The sequence below is a fragment of the Mustela erminea genome, chromosome 12, assembly GCF_009829155.1.
Source record: "Mustela erminea isolate mMusErm1 chromosome 12, mMusErm1.Pri, whole genome shotgun sequence".
Classification (NCBI taxonomy): domain Eukaryota; kingdom Metazoa; phylum Chordata; class Mammalia; order Carnivora; family Mustelidae; genus Mustela; species Mustela erminea.
Window position 1 is genome coordinate 33,709,934 of NC_045625.1, and position 21,278 is coordinate 33,731,211.

The following is a 21,278-nucleotide window of genomic DNA, read 5'->3' on the forward strand; positions in this document are numbered from 1 at the left end:
CCTGCTTGTGCTCACTCGCTTTCTAACTCTCTCTGTCAAATAAAATCTTTAAAAAATAATTTTTAAGTTATTTGTATGTCCTAAATCATACACAAGTGTTCCTCTGCGGCCTGCGGTACCGGTAGCGGAAAAAGGCCACTCTGAGGGTTTGATAAACTCTAACCACGGCTACAAAGGGGAGCCAGAAAAGGCACTTTCAGGTTTTTAGCGTTTGCCACCCACAACTGTTAACTCCGGCTGGCACTCCCCCAGGCTGCACGCTGGAGAACGCGTTGACTAGTTGTGGCAAGGCAAGGCCACCGTATGGCGCCAAGAGACCTGTGCTCTGGTTAGCGGAGCCCCGGTGCCTTAACGACAGGTGTGCTGGGTTACACCTGACCCGTGGATGCCAAGGGCACTGGGTCGGGGTCACCTGATTCTGCGGGTTTAGGCAGAGGCGGCGCGGCGGCCTCTGCCTCACGTGATCCGACTCGGGCAGCGTCGAGCGCGTCACCCTACGCCCCGCGCACTCGCTCGGTCAAGGTCTGCGCCTGCGCGGCCGCTGCTCGCCGGCTCGCAGACCTGCGGGCTGGCGGCTACCGGGCGCGGACCCGGGCGCGCAGCCGGGTGCCCGCTGCTATGGGTGAGTGCGGCGAGCTGGCGGCATGGGCCTTCCCCCCGGCCTGTACGCTGAAGGAGGGTCTGAGGAGGCCGCCCGGCCCCGGCCCCCTGGCGCAGCCAATGGGGCCCACTCCTCTCCGCGCTCCCGGGCGCTCCCGCGCGCGCCCTCCCGGGTGGGGCCCACAGCCGCAGGAGCCGCAGAGGGCGGCGCTCCCGCACAGAGTGGGTTCTACGCCCCCGCGGCTCCCGGCTTCCCCGCCAGCCGCCTGGCTTCGCGGGGCTCCGCGGGGCGCTGTCTGGCTGCCGGAGCGGGCCTTTCCGGCGAAGAAGGTTGTGCGTTCATCGGACGCGCCCCTGCTGGGGAGGTGCCTCGCGCCGCGCACGAGCCGGAGGGCGGGCAGGGCTGGGCTTTGCCTGCGCCCGAGGGCGGGCGGCGCTGGGATGGCGGAAGGCCCCTGCCCTCCCGCGGGTTTGGGATTCCGGGCCCCCTGAGCCTGTTCCCTGTCGGAGACGGAAGGGGCCTCGGAGATCCCACCCAACCCCCGCCCCTCTTATCCCAGACTGGGGAAATGGACGCCCGGAGGGCGGTAAGTGTAGTCACTGCCAGGCGGTGCTTATTCTGCGACACCATGTTGCATCGCGTTGTGGGAAACTCAATTGTACAAGGCTTTCTGGGGGCGGGCAGGCGGGCGGTGTTGTTCTTCGTTAATCTCTGTACTGATTATTTACCACTGAGCGTAGCTAGATAGAGTTTGTCGATGCCTTAGCTCTATTTACCCTTTGGGCATAACCTTTATTTTGCCCCGTCAGCTATACTCAGCTGGTCTTAATTCCCATCCTCTGTTTCTCTACATGTAAGCAGTGAAACAGAAGTCCTGGAAGTATATGGGTAGTGCCCTTGCCAGTTAGAGCCTTCTCCACCCTTGCTTGGAAAGGATTCAATAAAATCAAAAGGTGCTGGAGCTGGTCAGGTGGGTATCCCAACGGTTCCAGAGCAGAGGTTAAGCACTTTGGATCTGGAGTCACCTTTCATCTAAAGAAAAAAAATCTCAAGTTGTTACCCCTGAGTGGAGGTATTTGGTTTGTCCTTTGACAGATTAAGCCCAGAGAATTGACTTTTTAAATTAGGGACGTTGCTTTGAGTATAGTAGCAAGATAGTGTCATAACTAGGACTGGAACCCAGACTGATCTTGTTCTCATTGCTGACTCAGACCTGCTGACTTGTGGGAGTTCATATCCTTTGAGAATTACGTTTGCCTTCCCCCCGGTTCTTGCACAAAGACCTTTGTGCTGGGATCACATCTAGGTCTTGCTTATCCACCTGCGCTGTAAATTACAGTGAGTATTTAGACTTTACACTGTTTAATTATGCCACAAAAGTTTGATACTTGCAGTTGCTTGAAAGTCAACTTATTAACTGTGCTTCTTACTGTTCACAGAGCTTGAGTGTTTCAGGTAACAAACAGTTTAAAATTACGGTAAATAAGTTTTACAGTGACAAAGATTTATCCATGTTAAGGAATTTAAATACAGAGATCAGTTTAGTAAAGAAATTTAGCTGTGTTCACAGTATAGATAAACATGTAGAATTCTAAACTCCATTGCCACAGAATACTATGCACACTGCCCTTGCTTCTGTTGCCAAATTAAGAATCTATTCATACCATCCTGGTGTGTGGGATGAAACTAGAGGGAAAGCTTTATTTATTTATTTTCTTTCCACATGTGGTTTCTTCGAAGACATCACAAGTCTCAAGAGGTTAAAATGTAGAGGGAAAGTTTTAAATCTGTGAAGTCTAGGAGGGTTTTGTTACTTTCCTTTTTCTATGCCCAGGCCAATTTTTAAAAATTTGAGACTTTAAATGTACAGTGATTTTTTTTTTCTTTCTTTTTTTTTTTTTAAGAGCAAGAGGCGAGAGTACACAAGGTTTGTGGTTGGGTAGGGGGTGTGGCAGAGGGAGAGGGAGAAGAATGCTCCCTGCTGAGCAGGGAGCCAAATCTGGGGTTCTATCCCAGGACCTAAAGGCAGATGCCAAACTGGCTGAGCTACCCAGGCACCTATACGGTGATGTCAAAATATCTTAAAATAATTGAATATATGGGTCAGTAAATGGCTAACTTCTGCTAGCCATAGTTTTCTGTTTAATAACAGTCTCCATTATTACAAACAGCCATGACAAGCTAGCTGAAGTAACTTTAATTTGTAAAATTTTGGGAAGTAAGTCATTCCAATAAAAATTAAAAGTGAACATGGACAAAATTTTGTAGGTCGTGTATACAAATAACTTAGTTTGAATGGTTTGCAGGTGGTACCTTTAGAATTTAAAATTGTATTTATTCAGTATGTAAATGACATATCTTACATTCATAAGTTGTCACAATGTGGTATTATATAATCATATATACATTAACCAGAGTATTGTTGATTTTATCATTCTGTAGTCCTGAGATTGAAGGAAAGCAAAGCATTACATAGATATAAAGCATTTGTATGCTAAGCTGTTTTAAATGTTGGTTAATCTTAGATTGGCAAGTCTGGTTCTATAAGAGTTCTTAAATTCATGTCTGTCAGCTGAAATAGCAAGAAGTAAGGATGTAGAAGACTAAGTGATTAATAATAACCCAGCTCTACCCTGGCAGACTTCTTTTTAAGCATCTTCAGAGTTCCTTTTTTTTTTTTTTTTAAACTAGAAATGCTATTGGTGAAAAAAAGAAAAATAAAATTAAAATGCCATTGGTTTCTTTAACTGGTTTAGAGCAAAAAATGTAACGGGCAGGTGTGTTTTAAATCGAAAAGCTATGGGTGGTTTTTTTCCCCCCAATTCTCTCCCAAGTTAGATAAATACATACCCACAGAAATGGTGTGTGAGGGAAAGCTGTCATACACGAGAAGTGTATCCTGAGTAAGGAAAACTGCTGTTGAAACAGGAATTAACATAATAAAGTCAGCAATGGGTTAACAGTTTTAAAAACTGGTTCTTTAGGGTGCCTGGCTGACTCAGTGGATCGTGCAACTCTTGATCTTGGGGTTGTGGGTTTAAGCTTCATGTTGGGTGTAGTGATTACTTAAAAAAAATCTTAAAAATAATTGTGTCTTCAAATGCCACATGGCACAATACCATACTGTATAAACTACTGAGAGACTGCTGTGTAGGAAGGAGGCAGTCTGTACGGCTTTTAGCAAAAATGCTTTTCCAGAAAAGCAAATCAAAACGATGCAGTCAGCAGATCAAGGAACCTATAGCTAGATATCAGAACTACGGCTTCTCATATCTGTGCCAGAAGATCCTATTTATCCAAAATGCACTAAAATTGCAGGACGAAACAGGGACTTTTAAAAAACATTTCTTTGGGGCGCCTGGGTGGCTCAGTGGGTTAAGCCTCTGCCTTCGGCTCAGGTCATGATCCCAGGGTCCTGGGATCGAGCCCCACATCGAGCTCTCTGCTCAGTGGGGAGCTGCTTCCTCCTCTCTCTCTGCCTGCCTCTCTGCCTACTTGTGATCTCTGTCTGTCAAATAAATAAATAAAATCTTTAAAAAAAAATTTTTCTTTATCCATTTTAAGTTCTCTGCTTCTCCTCCCCCGCCCCCCTGCATTTCAGATTGTTCTAGCAGAAAGATGGCTGCCATTGGCTATTTTAGTTTTCTTTCCATGGCAAGACTGTCATGGTGCCTGGATATTTCAGGTTTGTATGCTTCTCTTACCATTGTCCTGTTGTTGGCAAAAACACTTAGTAATGGACTTAATGTAACTGGCTTGCTGCTGCTGCTGCTTTATTCTCCCGCTCCAGGATGTTTTTATCTCACATCTTTTGAGGCTAGAGCACAGTTGCCAAATTTTAGGATCTATCCTTGTATGATCTTCCTGTGGGCCACCAGAAAGATGCTCTTCTCCTGAGCATAAATAAAAGATATGATAAGACACACAAAGCCAAAACAGGTTCTGGGTCTGGAGCTGAGCATATATAATCCCAAATCGACGCCACTATGTCAAAGAAACAGGAGATGATGAAGCAACCATCAGACCAAAATTCTTTGAGTATCTTAAAAAGTAATATATATATATTTTATATTTTGTTTATTTGATAGAGATCACAAATAGGCAGAGAGGCAGGCAAAGAGAGGAGGAAGTAGGCTCCCTGCAGAGCAGAGAGCCCGATGCGGGGCTCCATCACAGGACCCTGAGATCATGACCTGAGCTGAAAGCAGAGGCTTTAACCCACTGAGCCACCCAGGCACCCCTTAAAAAGTAATATTAAAAAGTTTCGCTCAAAGGAAAATACATCACCTTAAACACTCAAAAATTAAGAAAAAAAAATAAAAATAAGCACCCAACTTAAGAAATTAGGATGTAATAAACCTAGACAAAACAGGAGAAAAGGGGCGCCTGGGTGGCTCAGTGGTTGGGCTGCTGCCTTTGGCTCGGGTCATGACCTCAGGGTCCTGGGATCGAGCCCCGCATCGGGCTCCCTGCTCCGCAGGAAGCCTGCTTCCCTCTCTCTCTCTCTCTCTGCCTGCTTGTGATCTCTGTCTGTCAAATAAATAAATAAAATCTTTTAAAAAAAAAAAAAAAGGAGAAAAGAGATAAAGAGGAAAACAAATTTAAGAACCGAAAATAGGGGACGCCTGGGTGGCTCAGTTGGTTAAGCAGCTGCCTTCGGCTCAGGTCATGATCCCAGCGTCCTGGGATCGAGTCCCGCATCGGGCTCCTTGCTCCGCAGGGAGCCTGCTTCTCCCTCTGACTCTGCCTTCCACTCTGTCTGCCTGTGCTCGCTCTCGCTCGCTCGCTCTCTGACAAATAAATAAATAAAATCTTAAAAAAAAAAAAAAAAGAACCGAAAATAGTAAAACTGGTAACTTCAAGAGCTGTTTTTTCTGTCTGGCATGGGAGGAATATAAATTTGACAAACTGGCTGCTCAAGAAAAAAGGGAACATAAGTACAAAGACTAGAAGGTTGTTTTTTTTTTTTTTTTTTTAAGATTTTATTTATTTGTTCATTAGGGACAGAGAGAGAGGCAGGGGAGACGCAGGCTCCCCACTGAGCAGAGATCCTGATGAGGGACTCGATCTCAGGACCCTGGAATCATGACCTGAGCCAAAGGCAGTTGCTTAACCATCTGAGCCACCAAGGTGCCCCTAGAAGTTTTTGTTTGTTTGTTTGTTTTTAAAGATTTTATTCATTTGACAGAGAGATCACAAGTAGGCGGAGAAGCAGGCAGAGAGAGATGTAGAAACAGACTCCCCACGGAGCAGAGAGCCCAATGTGGGGCTTGATCCCAGGACCCTGGGATCATGACCTGAGCTGAAGGCAGAGGCTTAACCCACTGAGCCATCCAGGCATCCCTAGAAGTACTTTTTTTTTTAAACAAGTACTGGGGCACCTGGGTGGCTCAGTGGGTTAAAGCCTCTGCCTTCGGCTCAGGTCATGATCCCAGGGTCCTGGGATCAAGCCCCACATTGGGCTCTCTGCTCTACAGGGAGCTTGCTTCCTCTCTCTCTCTGCCTGCCTCTCTGCCTACTTGTGATCGCTGTCTGTCAAATAAATAAAATCTTTAAAAAAATAAAAAATAAATAAAAACAACAAGTACTTTGTAAGATTATATAAATAAACCAGAACTTTTTTTTTTTTTTTTAAGGAACTGCAGTATAAAAATTGACTGTGGAGGAAAGAACCTAACAGATCAGTAACAATGGAAGAAATTGAGAAAGTTATCAAAAAGCTACCATCCCCCAAAACACCAGGCCCAGATGGTGTTACAAGTGAATTCCTTTAACTTGAAGGAAAAGGTAATTTTGATAAGGTTTAAATTTTACACCAGCCTTGGGAAGGAAAAGTGACAGATTGTTTTTATAGAGCTAATGGAACATGGATGCCTGAACTTGGTGTGAGATAGTAATAAAATTAAAAATTTGGTATGTTCTAGTGATGTGAAACTTTAAAATAAAATATGAGCAAATGGTATCTAGTAATATATTAAAAAAAAAATTTCACCATGGCCAAGGAGTATTCATACCCATGTTATGAGAGCAAGTAATTAACAAGAAATAATGCTAACATACACACCAAATAAATGCATTAGAGACTAATAATAATAATAGGCCATCCTTGTTGAGCACCTCTAGTGCTCTAGAGTATTCTGGATATTGTACAAATAGTAACACAAATGACTGAGCCAACCTATGAGGTAGGTAGCATCTTTATTTTATAAATGAGGAAATTAAGCCATAGAGACATTGAGAAACTTCAAGAAGGTCACACAGTGGATCCGTGCTGCAGCCAGTATTTGAATTGAGGCTGTTAGCTGCATCTCAAAAATGTTATGCTGGTTCTGTCTCTAGTATTCATATGGTCATCTCAGTAGCTTCCTAAAAGCATTTGACCAAAGTTCCTGATTGAGTGGTGGTGGGAGGGGTTGAAGGTGGTTGAATTTCAGTAAAACAGGAATAAATGTGTTTGCCCTTCCCATGTTTGAAAACTCTCTAAGCCCTTACCAGGTGATCATTGGTATTAGAAAAATGGAATGTATTTTTAATGGGAAACATAATTTCCTGGTAAATAGCAAGGGGAAGGGGCTAACATTATAATAGGAGATATACTAATTCTTAGGATGAATGCAGAATGAAGTTTTGGGGGTTTTAAGGAAGCTTATCCAATGAAATTAGTGATAGCACTGGAAAGACGTGCTTTACTTCGTATTTGTAGCACAATCCTAAATATGGGTAGGCTTAGATGGTGAACAGGGAAGGTTACTTGAGTGGGTACAGATTTTGTAGGGACAAGTTCAGTAAACATTGTTGTGTCATGATGATCTATTTCCCTATGTAAACTTGAAACTGCTAGAACTTCGATTATTAATCCTCTGATGACAACTTTCTGTTTCTCACCCCAAAGGCCAGTGTTATGCCTCATAGTAATTCCTAGCAAAGTTCCCATACACGTCAAAAATAAAAGGATACTCACTATTACTATTATTTAATTTTGTCCAGGAAATATTTGCAAATCTAGTAAGATAAAGGTACATATTATAGTGGAGAAGTCAGAATTATTTGTGGTATTTTATGTAGTAGAAGCTAAAGCAAACCAGTCCAAAAATGAGAAATTGCAAGAGGATTTGGTAAGTTGGCTAATTCTAACCTTAATACAAAAGAAATTGGTAGCTTTTTTCATATGCAGACAATAAACAGTTCGAAAGTGAAAAGGAAGGAAAAGGCCCATTCATAATAGCAACTGAAAAGATAAAATACCTAGAGGTAGGAAATATTCAAGATCTGGGGGGCACCTGGGTGGCTCAGTCAGTTGAGCCTCTGTTTCTTGATTTCTGCTTAGATCACGATCTCAGAGTCCTGAGATAGTCACTAGGGCTCTGTGCTCAGTGGAGTCTGCTGCTCTCCTCCTCCTGCCTCACCCGCTGTCAGTACTACACGCGCTCTTTCAAAATTTTTTTTTTTTTAAAGATTTTATTTACTTATTTGACAGAGATCACAGTAGACAGAGAGGCAGGCAGAGAGAGAGAGGAGGAAGCAGGCTCCCTGCCGAGCAGAGCTCGATGCGGGGCTCGATCCCAGGACCCTGAGATCATGACCTGAGCCGAAGGCAGAGGCTTAACCCACTGAGCCACCCAGCCGCCCCTCAAATTTTTTTTTTTTTAAGATTTTATTTGTTTATTTGACAGAGATTACAAGTAGGCAGAGAGGCAGGCAGAGGAGGAAGCAGGCTTCCTGCTGAGCAGAGCCCGATGCGGGGCTCTATCCCAGGACCCTGGAATCATGACCTGAGCTGAAGGCAGGGGCTTTAACCCACTGAGCCACCCAGGCGCCCCTCTTTCAAATCTTAAAAAAGAAATTCAAGACATATTCCTATGAAATATGGTTTGATGTTGGAAAACTGACAGGTCTTTTCATTTATCTGTGAAGTCACTTTCTCTGTAAGATACCAAGAATTTTGGGAGGAATATGACAGAGATACAGTAAGGTTTATCAGGATAAGTCTGCGATCCAAGAAAATTGCTAGTTCTGAGAAGAGTGTGGGGAAGCGCTACAACATGGTGACACGCGTCCTAGCCCTGTAGCAGGTCCGAGCAGGTTGGTGCTCCAGAAGCGCTGGGCTGCTGGCGGAGCAGAGCCGGTGCAGACACACGTGCACGCGCCCACGCGCCCACGAGCATGTGCTCACCCGTCATTTCCAGAGGCAGGCTCTTCTCTTTGCCTCACTCCTTACACTGAAATTTCCAGAGAGATTCCCGTATGGCTGGTAAATGAAACCGTGAAGCTTGTAGAGGGAAGCGTGGGTTACTCCTTCATACTTTTAGAGTAATGAGGGCCTTCGGAGGACATTATAAAGCCTAGAAGCCAAGATCGTAGACTTAATATCCAAATTAAGAACTTCAGTATCACAAAAATGATAAAGTAGGAAAAGTATTTGCCAAAATTTGATTACTAGAACCAGGAATGATTTTCTTCATATATGAAGAAATTTTACAAATCAGAAAAGTTTTTTCTGCCTATTAGAAATATGGATAACATGAAAATTTATAGTAAAAGAAGTTCAAATGATCAAAAATGAAAAAATGCTGTAGTTTATTTTTTTTTTAATTTTTTTTTTTTAAAGATTTTATTTGTTTATTTGACAGACAGAGATCACAAGTAGGCAGAGAGGCAGGCAGAGAGAGAGAGAGGAGGAAGCAGGCTCCCTGCCGAGCAGAGAGCCTGACGCGGGGCTCGATCCCAGGACCCTGGGATCATGACCTGAGCCGAAGGCAGAGGCTTTAACCCACTGAGCCACCCAGGCGCCCCATGTAGTTTATTTTTTTAAGCAGGCCCCTCTGCTGAGCAGGGAGCCCAGCACTGGGCTGATCCGAGGATGCTGGGATCATGACCTGAGCTGAAGGCAGATGCTTAAAATTGACTGAGCCACCCAGACACCTCAAAACTCTGTATCTTAATCAGAAAGTTTAAATGACAAATTCTAATCAGATGATGCTGGAAACGGTGGGGGCCCTGGTACTGGCACAGGTATAATGGAAGTATACATCCTCGTAAGTTCTGGGGTAGCTTGGAGTAGCTATCAAATTTAAATGTATTACTCTTTGAGCCAGCAGTGCCATTCTAAGGATTTATCCTACAGATAAACTTGGAAGAGTTCACCCAAGCAAGGTATAGGTAGGTATAAGGTTGCCCAAAGCAGCATTCTTTAAAAAAAAAAAGGAAAAGCCAAACCCAAACAAAAAAACAGGGACCAAAGTAGGAGATAGAATAAATTGCATATAGTATGTCCATTTGGTAGAGTATTACACAGTCATTCCAAATACTGGGGTATCTCCATGCTGTTATTAGAAGATAACAATGCATTGGGAGTGTCACTGGTGGCAGGCTGACTGGTAAAGAGGCTTTCCCACAGTGAGGCTAGACACAGAGAGCCCTGAGGGTAGTGAGCCTGGAGTGGGGAGATGTGTGTGTATTTAATTGATTTACAACTTTATTTTCTCTTAAAATCTTTTTAAAATGTTTATTATTGTGTCATTTTTTCCTAAAAAAAATGTTTGTTTTGTGAATTTTTTTTTTAAAGGTTTTTATTTATTTATTGGACAGAGAGATCACAAGTAGGCAGAGAGGCAGTCAGAGAGAGAGGAGGAAGCAGGCTCCCCGCTGAGCAGAGAGCCCGATGCGGGGCTCGATCCCAGTGCCCTGGGATCATGACCTGAGCCAAAGGCAGAGGCCCAACCCACTGAGCCACCCAGGTGCCCCTCTTTTGTGAATTTTCATTGAAATGACTCATTTGTTTATTGGATCCATAAGCAGCCCAACTCCGAGGAATCTAGCTGAGTTGAGCATCTTGGTGACATCATAATCTTTTTTTTTTTTTTTTTTTTTAATGCATTTGAGAGAGAGAAGGAGCATGAGAAGGGGAGGGTCAAAGGGAGAAGCAGACTCCCCTCTGAGCAGGGAGCCTGATGTGGGACTCAGTCCCAGGACTCTGGGATCATGACCTGAGCCGAAGGCAGTCTCTTAACAAACTGAGCCACCCAGGCGCCTCTCATTGTTCTAATACCTGCCAAGTTGAGAAAGAATTCCTGTCTCTGAGCGAGGCTTTACTTTGATCATTTATACTGCAGAGGAACACATTTTCAGAACACCAGGGAACAATTTTTCCTGCCCCTTTAAACTGATTCACAGTAGTGCTGAGCAGCTTTCAGCCCTAAGTCCCGCTGCTCCCAGTGCTTTGCCCAAGGGGAGAGCGTGTTCCCTGTGAACAGAGTGGCGCCTAGAGGTGATGTGGCTCCCCCAGCTTGTGGGGGTGGACAGTGAAACTTTGCACCCCGGCACTGTCAAGTTGTGTTGGTGTAGCCCGGCGACTTAGTGGCAAGGAACGTTTGCTGACCCCTTTCAGGACCTTCCTTCTGACAGGGTTTGAGCCAGCAGTGGTTTTCTAGTCACAGTTTTTCTCAGAGAGCAAGTTTATCATTTCTTTTTTTTTTTTTTTAAGATTTTATTTATTTATCAGAGAGAGAGGGAGAGAGAGCGAGCACAGGCAGACAGAATGGCAGGCAGAGGCTGAGGGAGAAGCAGGCTTCCTGCTGAGCAAGGAGCCCGATGTGGGACTCGATCCCAGGACGCTGGGATCATGACCTGAGCCGAAGGCAGCTGCTCAACCAACTGAGCCACCCAGGCGTCCCAAGTTTATCATTTCTAATAGAAACATGGACCAAGCCAGCTGGAACTCCAACGGAACAAAGAAACTTTGAGCCAGAGTGTTCAGTGATACATTTTCTTCTTAGTGTGGTCTATCTTGTGGGAAGAGGACACACAGACCCTGGTGTGACATACTTAAGGAAAATAGCTTGTTTCCATTTGCTTCTCATGAGAAAAGAAAAAAAAACAGTATGGAGCAGTGTCAGAGGGTCTTGGGATCTTCCTGAGGGTTCGTAATGCCGGTTCAAGCCTGCTTCCCTGTTGTCCTCTGCCACCCACCCATCTTCCACCCACATTCTGCTCTGCAGAACATATTTGAGTAATTCCTCGAGAACTCGATCTGCTGTGCCTCTGACTCAGGACTGACACTTCAGCCTGCGCTGCCACCGTTAGCTAAATGTGCTTCTGCCCACACGTCCTATCCCGCCCTGTCCCTGTCTTCAGACAGCTAGTTAACGACCCCTTTCTCTGTGGGGGCCATTATACACCTGGTGCATATTTCCATGCTCACATTGACTGTTCTGTAGTCTATGGTTTGCATGTCCTGTCTCCCCTGAGGCCGGGTTCTCATTTATCTCTAATCTCTGACAGGGCAGTGCTTTGAATTTAATTTTCTTAGTATGCTAAGAGGCCAGTGTAAAAGCAGACAAAGAGGAAGAAGTCCCCAACAAAAAAGCAAATGAAGGTCGTCTTGATGGTGTTATCCTGTAAGTCTGAATGAAACAAAAAAAAAATTATTTTATGAAGATTTTATTTATTTGACAGAGAGAAAGCACAAGTGGGGGAGCGGCAGGTAGAGGGAGGGGGGAAGAAGGCTTCCTGATGGCGGGGCTTGATCCCAGGACCCTGGGATCCTGACCTGAACCGAAGGCAGATGCTGAACGACTGAGCCACCCAGATGCCCCAGTACTCTTTTAATATCTATATGACATCCCATCAGGTGGATACATCTTCATTTATTTAGTGGGCCTCTTACTGTTGAGCATTTTGTTCTTATTCAGTACTTCTCAAGAGCGTTGTTGTGACTGTCACCTAGTTGAATCTTTGTGTACATCTTGTATGAGTAACTATTTCCATAGGCTGTACTCCTAGAATGGAGTTGCAGATGTGTGTTTCGTATTTGCTCTTACGTATCTGTGGCTCCTGTAGACATAAGCTCCCCAGGAACTGATTTCTCTGATTCTTTTCTGTGCTTCAGCTGTGCACTGCACTTTTTTTTTTTAGATAGTGCGAGTGCGCAAATAAGCAGGGAGAGCAACACGGAGATGGAGAGGCAGTTTCCTGCTGAACAAGAACCCGGATGTGGGGCTCGATTGCAGGACCCTGGGATCATGACCTGAGACAAAGGCAGACACTTAACCCACTGAGCCACCCAGGCACCCCTGGCCTGCACTTCATAGTGTTTACATTTTAACATCTTTTGTCCTGAATGCTCAATAGTTGATGTATAAAACTATACCCATTAAGCCAAAACTCCCTGTTCCCCCTTCCCCAGGCTCTTGGCAATCACCATTCTACTTTCTGTATGAATTGGACTGTTCTAGGTACTTCATGTAAGTGAAATCATACAGTACTTGTCCTTTTATTTTATTTTATTTTTTTTAAGATTTTATTTATTTATTTGTCAGAGAGAGAGCGAGCGAGAGCGAGCATAGGCAGACAGAGTGGAAGGCAGAGTCAGAGGGAGAAGCAGGCTCCCTGTGGAGCAAGGAGCCTGATGTGGGACTCGATCCCAGGACGCTGGGATCATGACCTGAGCCGAAGGCAGCTGCTTAACCAACTGAGCCACCCAGGCGTCCCAGTACTTGTCCTTTTATGACTGCTTTATTTTACTTAATGTCCTCAGGGTTCACCCCTGTCCTAGCATATAACAGGACTTCCTTATCCACACAGTTTTCCACTGTCTGTGTATATACCATGTCTTGTTGAACGTATCATGCGGCAGTGGGCGCTTGTGTTGCTGCCACCTCTTGGCTGTTGTGAATTGCACTGCTGCGGAGTGCATGTGTGCCTTGGGAGACCCTGCTTTCAGTTCTTCCTGCAAATGAGACTGCTGAATCCTGTTAGTACTGTTGTAAGTTTCTGTAGAACTGCCGCTCTAGTTTAGTGGCTGCACCATTTTATATTCTTACCAACAGTGCACAGGGACACTGAGCTTCTTCACAGCTCTGCCTACGCTTGTTATTTTCTGTTTGTTTGTTTTAAATAGTAACTGTCCTGGGGCGCCTGGGTGGCTCAGTGGGTTAAAGCCTCTGCCTTCGGATCAGGTCATGATCCCAGGGTCCTGGGATCGAGCCCCACATCGGGTTCTCTGCTCCGCAGGGAGCCTGCTTCCTCCTCTCTCTCTGCCTACCTGTGATCTCTGTCTGTCAAATAAATAAATAAAATCTTAAAAATAAATAAATAAATAGTAACTGTCCTAACAATCTCATTGTGCTTTTGATTTGCATTTCTCTGTTGATTGATGTCGAGCATCTTTTCATGTGGCTGTTGGCATCTGAGTGTGTTTAACAGTTTTTTGGTAGTTTTTTTTTTTTTTTTTTTTTTTTAAGATTTTATTTGACAGAGAGACAGAGTGAGAGAGGGAACACAATCACAGGGAGTGAGGGAGAAGCAGGCTCCCCACTGAGCAGGAAACCTGATGCGGGGGCTCAATCCCAGGACCCAGGGATCTTGACCTGGGCCGAAGGCAGCCACTTAACGACTGAGCCACCCAGTTGCCCCAAGGTGTTTTTTGTTTCTGTTTTTGTTTTTTAGATTTTATTTATTTGAGAGAGAAAGGGAGGAAAAGCATGAATGGGGGAGGGCCCATGGGAGGGAGGGAGAAGTAGACTCCCTACTGAGCAGGGAGCCCAAAGTGATGGGGAAGCTCAGCATGATAAGGAGCTTGATCCCAGGACCCTGAGATCATGTCCTTTGTGACCTGAGCTGAAGGCAACTAAGCCACCCAGGCACCCCTGTTTTACAGTTTTGTAGATGTCTTTCATGTCTGGCTTAAAAGATGGGTGGAGTTCTGTATTTTCTTGTATCTCTTTTTGGGAGAAATGGCTATTCCAGTCCTTTGCTCATTTTTTAGTTAGGATATGTTTTTATTGAGTGGTCTCATAAATGTGGTGTACGGTTGAGGAAGTTGAAGCAGCTTAAAAATATTTAGCCTGTTGGGGGCCCTAAGTGGCTCAGTTGGTGGAACATGGACTTTTGATCTTGGGGTAGTGAGTTTGAGTGCCATGTTGGGTTTAGAGATCCCTTAAAATAACCTTAAAAAAAAAATACATAGCTTGTTCTAAGATACAATAAAATTGCCATGTAGTCCCCCAGTAAAGCTTATTTCTGGGCTGTAGGATTGTTTTGGATGATCCAGCTGTTTAGATCCTTTGGAGAAAATCAGACTTAGATGTCTGGCAACAGGATAGCCTTGCCATTTTAAGGATGCTGGTATGTTCTGGGGGAGGACTTTAACCTTCGTTTTACTCAGTGAGCTAAGCCCAAGGATGTAGGCTTCAGATCTTCAGCATCTGATAGAGCCGCTTTGTCAGGGCAGCCTTCCAGAGTCACTGCCATCCTTTGGTGCAGTTGTGGGAACATGCACCCCTGTAGTCAGACTTACAATGCCAGCTCCACTTACTTTCTATACCTGAGACAAAAGAGAATATTGGTGTTTTCATTGGTAACACTGGGAAAATACAGTGGATAGTACATTCCTGCAAGCCTCCCTTGACCCTGTTCTTCCAGTCTGCCTTCCAAGGTGCATGTTCAATGTCCCTTATGCACAGCATGTATCTGTCATACAAGGTATGTACACTGTGCGGTACTCGTTTACCTTGCCAGTCTCCTGTTACATTGTGAGTTCCTTACCTTTTTTTTTTAAGATTCTTACTTATTTGAGAGAGAGTATGAACCAGGGGTGAGGGATGGCGGGGAGTCTGCTTCTCCTCAGTGACCAGGGAGGCCAATATGGGGCTCGATCCTGGGTTGCCAGGATTATGACCTGAGCTGAAGGCAGGCGCTTAACTGGCGAGCCACCCAGGTCCCCTGTGAGTTCCTTGCTTTTAAATCTCTAGCACTTGGCAAAAGGCCTAGTCCAGAGTTGACACTAAGTGAGTGTCAGTGAACAGAATGAATGAATGAATGCATATTTTGTTAGTTTATTTCTCAAGGGAAGACTGAATCTTTTTCAGAAAGATAATGGTATAGACCATTATGTAGTGTAGTATGTATGAATTAGTCTAGTAGTTCTCAAATTTTTTGGTATCAGGACCCCTTTACACTTAAAAATTATTGTGGACCCTAAAGAGCCTTTATTTATCTGGATTAGTATTTGTGGTCTTAGAAATCTAAATTTTAAAAGATTAATTCACTTTATGTATTTATTTTAAAATATTTATTTATAATTTATAATTATTTAAATTAGAAATTATAATTTTTAAAATTTTATAAATTATTATAAATTATAATTTATAAACTTATATGCATTTATTTAAAATTTGTATATGTATTAACTCCTGCATGGGTCAGGGGAGAGGGGAGGGGCAGAGGGAGAGAGAGAAGGAGAGGGTCAAGCAGATTCCACCCTGAATGCAGAGCTAGATGCAGGGCCTGATTCTGTGACCCTGACATTGTGATATGAGTCAGAATGAAGAGTTGGACACTCAGCCTGCTCAACTGACTGAGCCACCAGGCGCTCCTAATTTGCTTTAAAATAACATGTTAACATAGACAACACGTTTTCATGAAAAATAATTATTTTCCAAAAAATTAATGAGAAGAGTGTGTTTTCCCATTTTGCAGGTCTGTGTGATGTCTGGTGTAAAAGATAGGTGGGGTCCCGTATTTGCTTCTGCATTGTGTGTGGTGCGAAGTTGTTCTGGTTAAAGTAGATGCAGAAAATCCAGCTTCACACAGGTACGTGGCTAGAAAAGGAAAGACCTGCTGGACCCCTGCAAGGGTATCAGGGACCTCGAGGATATCAGGACCTCTGAAAATACTGTCACAATTACTGACGTAGTCTAACAGGGAAAATGTAATAGTGTCCAGTAGTTAAAGGTTTAAGGAATAAGGAAACATTCCACATGTGTAGCCCTGTCCGTGATGGCTCACCTGCTGTCGTTTTCTTATTTGTAGGTCAAAAATACCCTTCATGAAGAAGAAAGATCTTAAGCAACATGGTGGATTCAGAAGCTCATGAAAAAAGGCCGCCCATCCTGACATCTTCAAAACAAGACCTGTCACCTCATATCGCAAATGTCGGGGAGATGAAGCATTACTTGTGTGGCTGCTGTGCAGCTTTCAACAATGTAGCCATCACATTTCCCATTCAGAAGGTGCTCTTCCGGCAGCAGCTGTATGGGATCAAAACCCGGGACGCGGTGCTCCAGTTGCGGAGGGATGGCTTCCGAAACTTGTACCGGGGCATCCTGCCCCCACTGATGCAGAAGACGACGACGCTGGCGCTCATGTTTGGGCTCTATGAGGACTTATCTTGCCTTCTCCGCAAGCACGTCCGTACCCCCGAGTTTGCGACCCGCAGTGTGGCCGCAGTGCTTGCAGGGACGACAGAAGCAATTTTCACTCCATTGGAAAGAGTTCAGACATTACTTCAAGACCACAAGCATCATGACAAATTTACAAACACTTACCACGCTTTCAAGGCACTCAGATGCCATGGAATTAGAGAGTATTATCGAGGCTTGGTACCTGTTCTTTTCCGTAATGGATTCAGCAATGTCCTTTTCTTTGGCCTTCGAGGTCCCATTAAGGAGCATCTGCCTACTGCCACGACTCACAGTGCTCATCTGGTCAATGATTTTATCTGTGGAGGTCTGTTGGGTGCCATGTTGGGAATCTTGTTTTTCCCAGTTAATGTCGTGAAGACTCGCATGCAGTCTCAGATTGGTGGGGAGTTTCAGTCTTTTCCCAAGGTTTTCCAGAAAATCTGGCTAGAGCGGGACAGGAAGCTGACGAATCTTTTCAGAGGTGCTCACCTGAATTACCATCGCTCCCTCATCTCTTGGGGCATAATCAATGCAACTTATGAGTTCTTGTTAAAGATTATATGAAAGAAACCATCAGTTAAGTGCCATTTGTTAACTGAATAGACCTAAGAAGAATGCAGTTTTGGCCTGGTTTCTAAATGGCCAAATACAAGTTGGTGTCATAAGTTCAGGGCACAATGAATTATGGGCAAAGCTGTTTTCTTGAAGCACCAACAAATTCAGAATAAAAGGTTCTAATAGGAAAATTTAAGGGGTTCTTGGTTTTGTTTTTTCATTATTATCCGAGAACTTTAGGCTAATTGCCTGGTTAAGAGCTGTTTCCCGGACTGCTTTTGACAAGGAAAACAGCCACGGTATGATTCTTTTTCCCAAAAGTCTTTAAAATCTTCCGTATTGAAATGTCAGTGGCCATGAGCAGCCAGAGAAAAGGCTCTTAGAGCCATGTGAATTCTCAGGCTTCCTTCTCTTAACTCCATTTCTTGCTTCACTGCTTTTAGGAGGAGTTACAAAGGATAGTCTTCGTTAAACATAAGCATATACATGTAGGACAGACAACAGAAGAGAACAGCTTAATAGGTGTAGGCTTTTTTATGATAAATTGCTTATATTTTGAAACTAAGTACCTGTTTGGATAGTCCTTATCTAGACTACTCAGACATGGTGTGGCAGAACCAAGCAGCTAGTCCAAGCTCCCATTTTCCTGTCTAGCTTGGAAGGTTTTGTGTTTAGTTCTGAGTGTGACCTTAAACCCTTCCCAAATCCCCTTATGTTAATTTCACTTATTTAATTGCCAAAACATGGGGACACTTACGTTTCGTTACAGGCATTTCTTCCTGTGAAGAAATTTCATATTAATTGCAAACTCTGGTTAATTGAGTTTCTTTGATTAATTGTTGCCAACTTCATAAAGAGATTTGGGAGATTGGGGAGTGTTTTTTCTTTGAGCTGTAGTTTGTCATATCGAAGTATCCTGTTTTCTTAAAACCCTCTTTAAAAAAAAAAAACACTTCTATAAGATTGTATTTTGGAAGTCTATTAATGGGATTCTAGATTTCTCTCTCCTAGTTTTTAAGCATTACAGAAGGGGAGAAAACAAATCTCAGGATAGCTTTCCCCCCAGTATTAGCTTTTTTATTTGAGTCTTGAAATAGAGACGTCTATTAAGATTTTTACATTTGGGAACCCAGTTTTATCATTTTATCATTAAAACAGTAAGTTTGAGATAAGATAAAAATAAAGATATTTGTTGGGTTAATTTTAAATGCTACTAGTTCGTAATAGCTGGATAGCATACTCATCCCTTACTTGATAGAGAAAAACTTGTCAAAGGAATCAGATTTTAAAATATTTTTTCCAGATCGATGAAGCAAAATCCCTGTCTTTACCAACTGAATAATTAATAAAACTTGAAACATTCTAGAAAAGTAGTTTATCAGTCTTTTAAAAATCCACATCTGTAAATACGTAGTTATGATTGCTTGCCAGCATCTGACATGGCAGAATAGTTTGGTTTCTTATTACCAGTTTTTCATCATTCTGGGTAATTGCATATGAATATGTGCACACAATGACCAAAATAAAATCAGGGTCTCGGTAGTTTACTCAGTTTCTGGGCAGATAGTCCAAAAGCAATGTTTACCTCTAAATGCAATATGGCTGGTCAAATAAGCATCCTTCCAACCATAAAGGACTGGGAAGCAGCATCAAGCACTTGTCAGGCACTAATGAGGCTCAGTAGTTTTACAACAGCCCTTTTGAAAATGTGTTGGAAATGGCAGTTTACTTTGGAAACCAAGATGCAGAGGTGAGGATTTCAGAAAGCAAGGATTTGACACCAAATAAACGTGAGTAACATGAGTAGCATCCTTTGGCTTGTTGAATAGTCTGGCTTTGAAGCGGGTTGAATTGGGGGGGGGTGGTATGGGAAATGAATGACAAAGGCACGTGAGGTCTGGTGGTGCTTGGCCTCTGGCCCACCACAGCTTGTGGCAGGTGAGTTAGCCTGGGGTCATTCCCTGGGGATGGGCTTCCTTTTGTCTATTGATACACTCCTAGGAGGTGACAGGTAACCCAAGTTCTAAAGCACTTCTGTGAAATACAAGTGAGAATTTGAAAAGGGGATGCTTTGGTTTCTGCAATCTCAAACTTGTGGCGTTTAAAAACAAATATTTTTAATGTTTTTAACTCATACTTGGATTTCTTTGTCACTTTTTACAGCTTTTGGAGACCAAACTGTAAATATATTACCAGGGATGGTTTTGTGTTGTCCTATAGACTTCTTAAATTTGACAAAAAATTTGAACAGAGCTTGCTTGTGGTAGCCAACAGCTTTGTCTGAATCTTAAAAGAAGTCAAAATGTGTTATATAATGAGATCCTAACCGCTTGTTTTTACCTTCGGTGTGAATTAGTAATTTTGAAAAGGCAAACGTGACTGAATAACTTTACCTGAAGAGCTTTAAAAGTGGCCTTTCTGTTACATACGTGGCACAGACGGCTTACGAGCTCGGGGCCCTCGGCCCTGCCTCCCGTACTTCATCTCTGACGCCACCAGAGATGTCTCACGGATTCTGTATCTAACATGCTTAGGGTGGTGAGAGCCCTCAGGACTGCATCACAGAGTAAACACAACCTCTCCAAGGTGGCAGATTTGTGTGTCTTTGTTTCATTTGTGGCTAGAGACAGTCAATGTTTTTGTCTCAGTAGTCAATATTCATCTTACTTTATGGTTGATTATGTAATCGCCTGCTATATATTGTAAGCTGTGCAATAAAACAGAATTGTGTATCTGGAATCACCTTTGGAGACGTGACATTTCCTAGCTCGATGACATTGGTTGTGCACTGTTCTCACGCTGTGCGAACATAGAATCATGGGCTGCAGACCGCATGTGCAGAATGGGACCTGGAGGCCTTTCTGGGGCCGCTGATCGTGTGGTGTGGGGAAATGGCAGGTCCGAGCAGCTGAAGTTCGAGAGGCGTGTGCGGTCCAAGTGAAGGCAAGGCAGGAGATCACGTGGGAAGGAAGGGTGAGCGCTCAGACTTGATCTCCTGTCAATTAAAATACTCTTTGTTTTCTTGTATGTATAAATGCGTATCCAAGATCTAACAGGCGTTCACCTTAAGTTTGAGGATTTTTCATTTTTAATATTTTTAATGCCGTCTTTTTGCTTGATAGTATTTGCTTGCCTAAATGGCTCCCAGATTGTGAGGGAGTCTCCACTTTGTTTTTTGGGTTTTTTTTTTTAAGTTTCATTATTAAAAGTGGTTAAGCACACAAAGCTGTTTATGTTTAATATTTTTTGAGTTTTGTGACTGACTTAATGAAACCTGTCAAAAGTGTCAGTTAACATTCTTTTGGTAATTCTGTTTGGAATAAAGTTGTTTTTATTTTCAGTCCATTCTATTTGGTCTTCTCTTGTGGTTGGGTTAGGGTTACTAGCACTTTTTTGTGGTTTGTCTTTTTGTTGAGAAAACATTTAGCATACTACTTCCAACTCTTCAGCACCTTCCTCTGGTAACTTTGCAGGTAGAATAGCCCCTCATTGATCCATCTTACTGGGTCAGGAGGAGTTCCAGATTTTTCTCAAATGAAGTAAACTTTTCTCTACTGACTATAAACTTAATTAGTATATTCAGTTTATTAATAACTTACGTGGTATAGTGTACCTTCAGGTCATGTTTACCCCCAAGCTAAATGATCTGGATGTTGTGCTTTTTGAGGGTTTTTTTTTTTCTACTTTTAACTTAATAACTGTTCCTTTTTGTTAGAAGGCTGACATTATGTCAGCCTGCTGTTTACACGTTAAATTTTAAGGTGCCCTTGGACTCCAGGGACTGTCGAGGCTGTCTGATGAGGACCAGCAGGTAAGGGAGCTATTGGCTTCAGGCTTGTAAAACAACAGTTTGGGGTTGGAATTAGTCATAAACGTGACTATTCTGAACTTTAGAATAGATGAAAGTGTCGTGTTGTACGTGTCCTCTGTTGCGGCGTCCT

At 43.4% G+C, this 21,278-nt stretch overlaps 1 protein-coding gene across 15 annotated transcripts; it reads left to right on the plus strand.

Annotated features, from left to right (window-relative positions):
• The first annotated feature begins 340 nt into the window (after positions 1–340).
• SLC25A51 (solute carrier family 25 member 51) lies at positions 341–20,682 on the plus strand. Of its 15 annotated transcripts, none has more exons than XM_032307208.1 (5): positions 341–622; positions 1,460–1,571; positions 4,203–4,286; positions 6,238–6,388; positions 16,412–20,682. In XM_032307208.1, exon 5 carries the CDS (start codon positions 16,453–16,455, stop codon positions 17,344–17,346), a length of 894 nt encoding a protein of 297 aa, XP_032163099.1. In that variant the 5' UTR covers positions 341–622; positions 1,460–1,571; positions 4,203–4,286; positions 6,238–6,388; positions 16,412–16,452; the 3' UTR covers positions 17,347–20,682. The 15 variants fall into 15 exon arrangements, 14 of the variants coding, with proteins under 14 accessions (XP_032163099.1, XP_032163100.1, XP_032163106.1 ...); XM_032307209.1 differs by having other exon boundaries at positions 1,463–1,571; XM_032307215.1 differs by lacking the exon at positions 1,460–1,571 and adding an exon at positions 16,079–16,192.
• Positions 20,683–21,278: the final 596 nt, after the last annotated feature.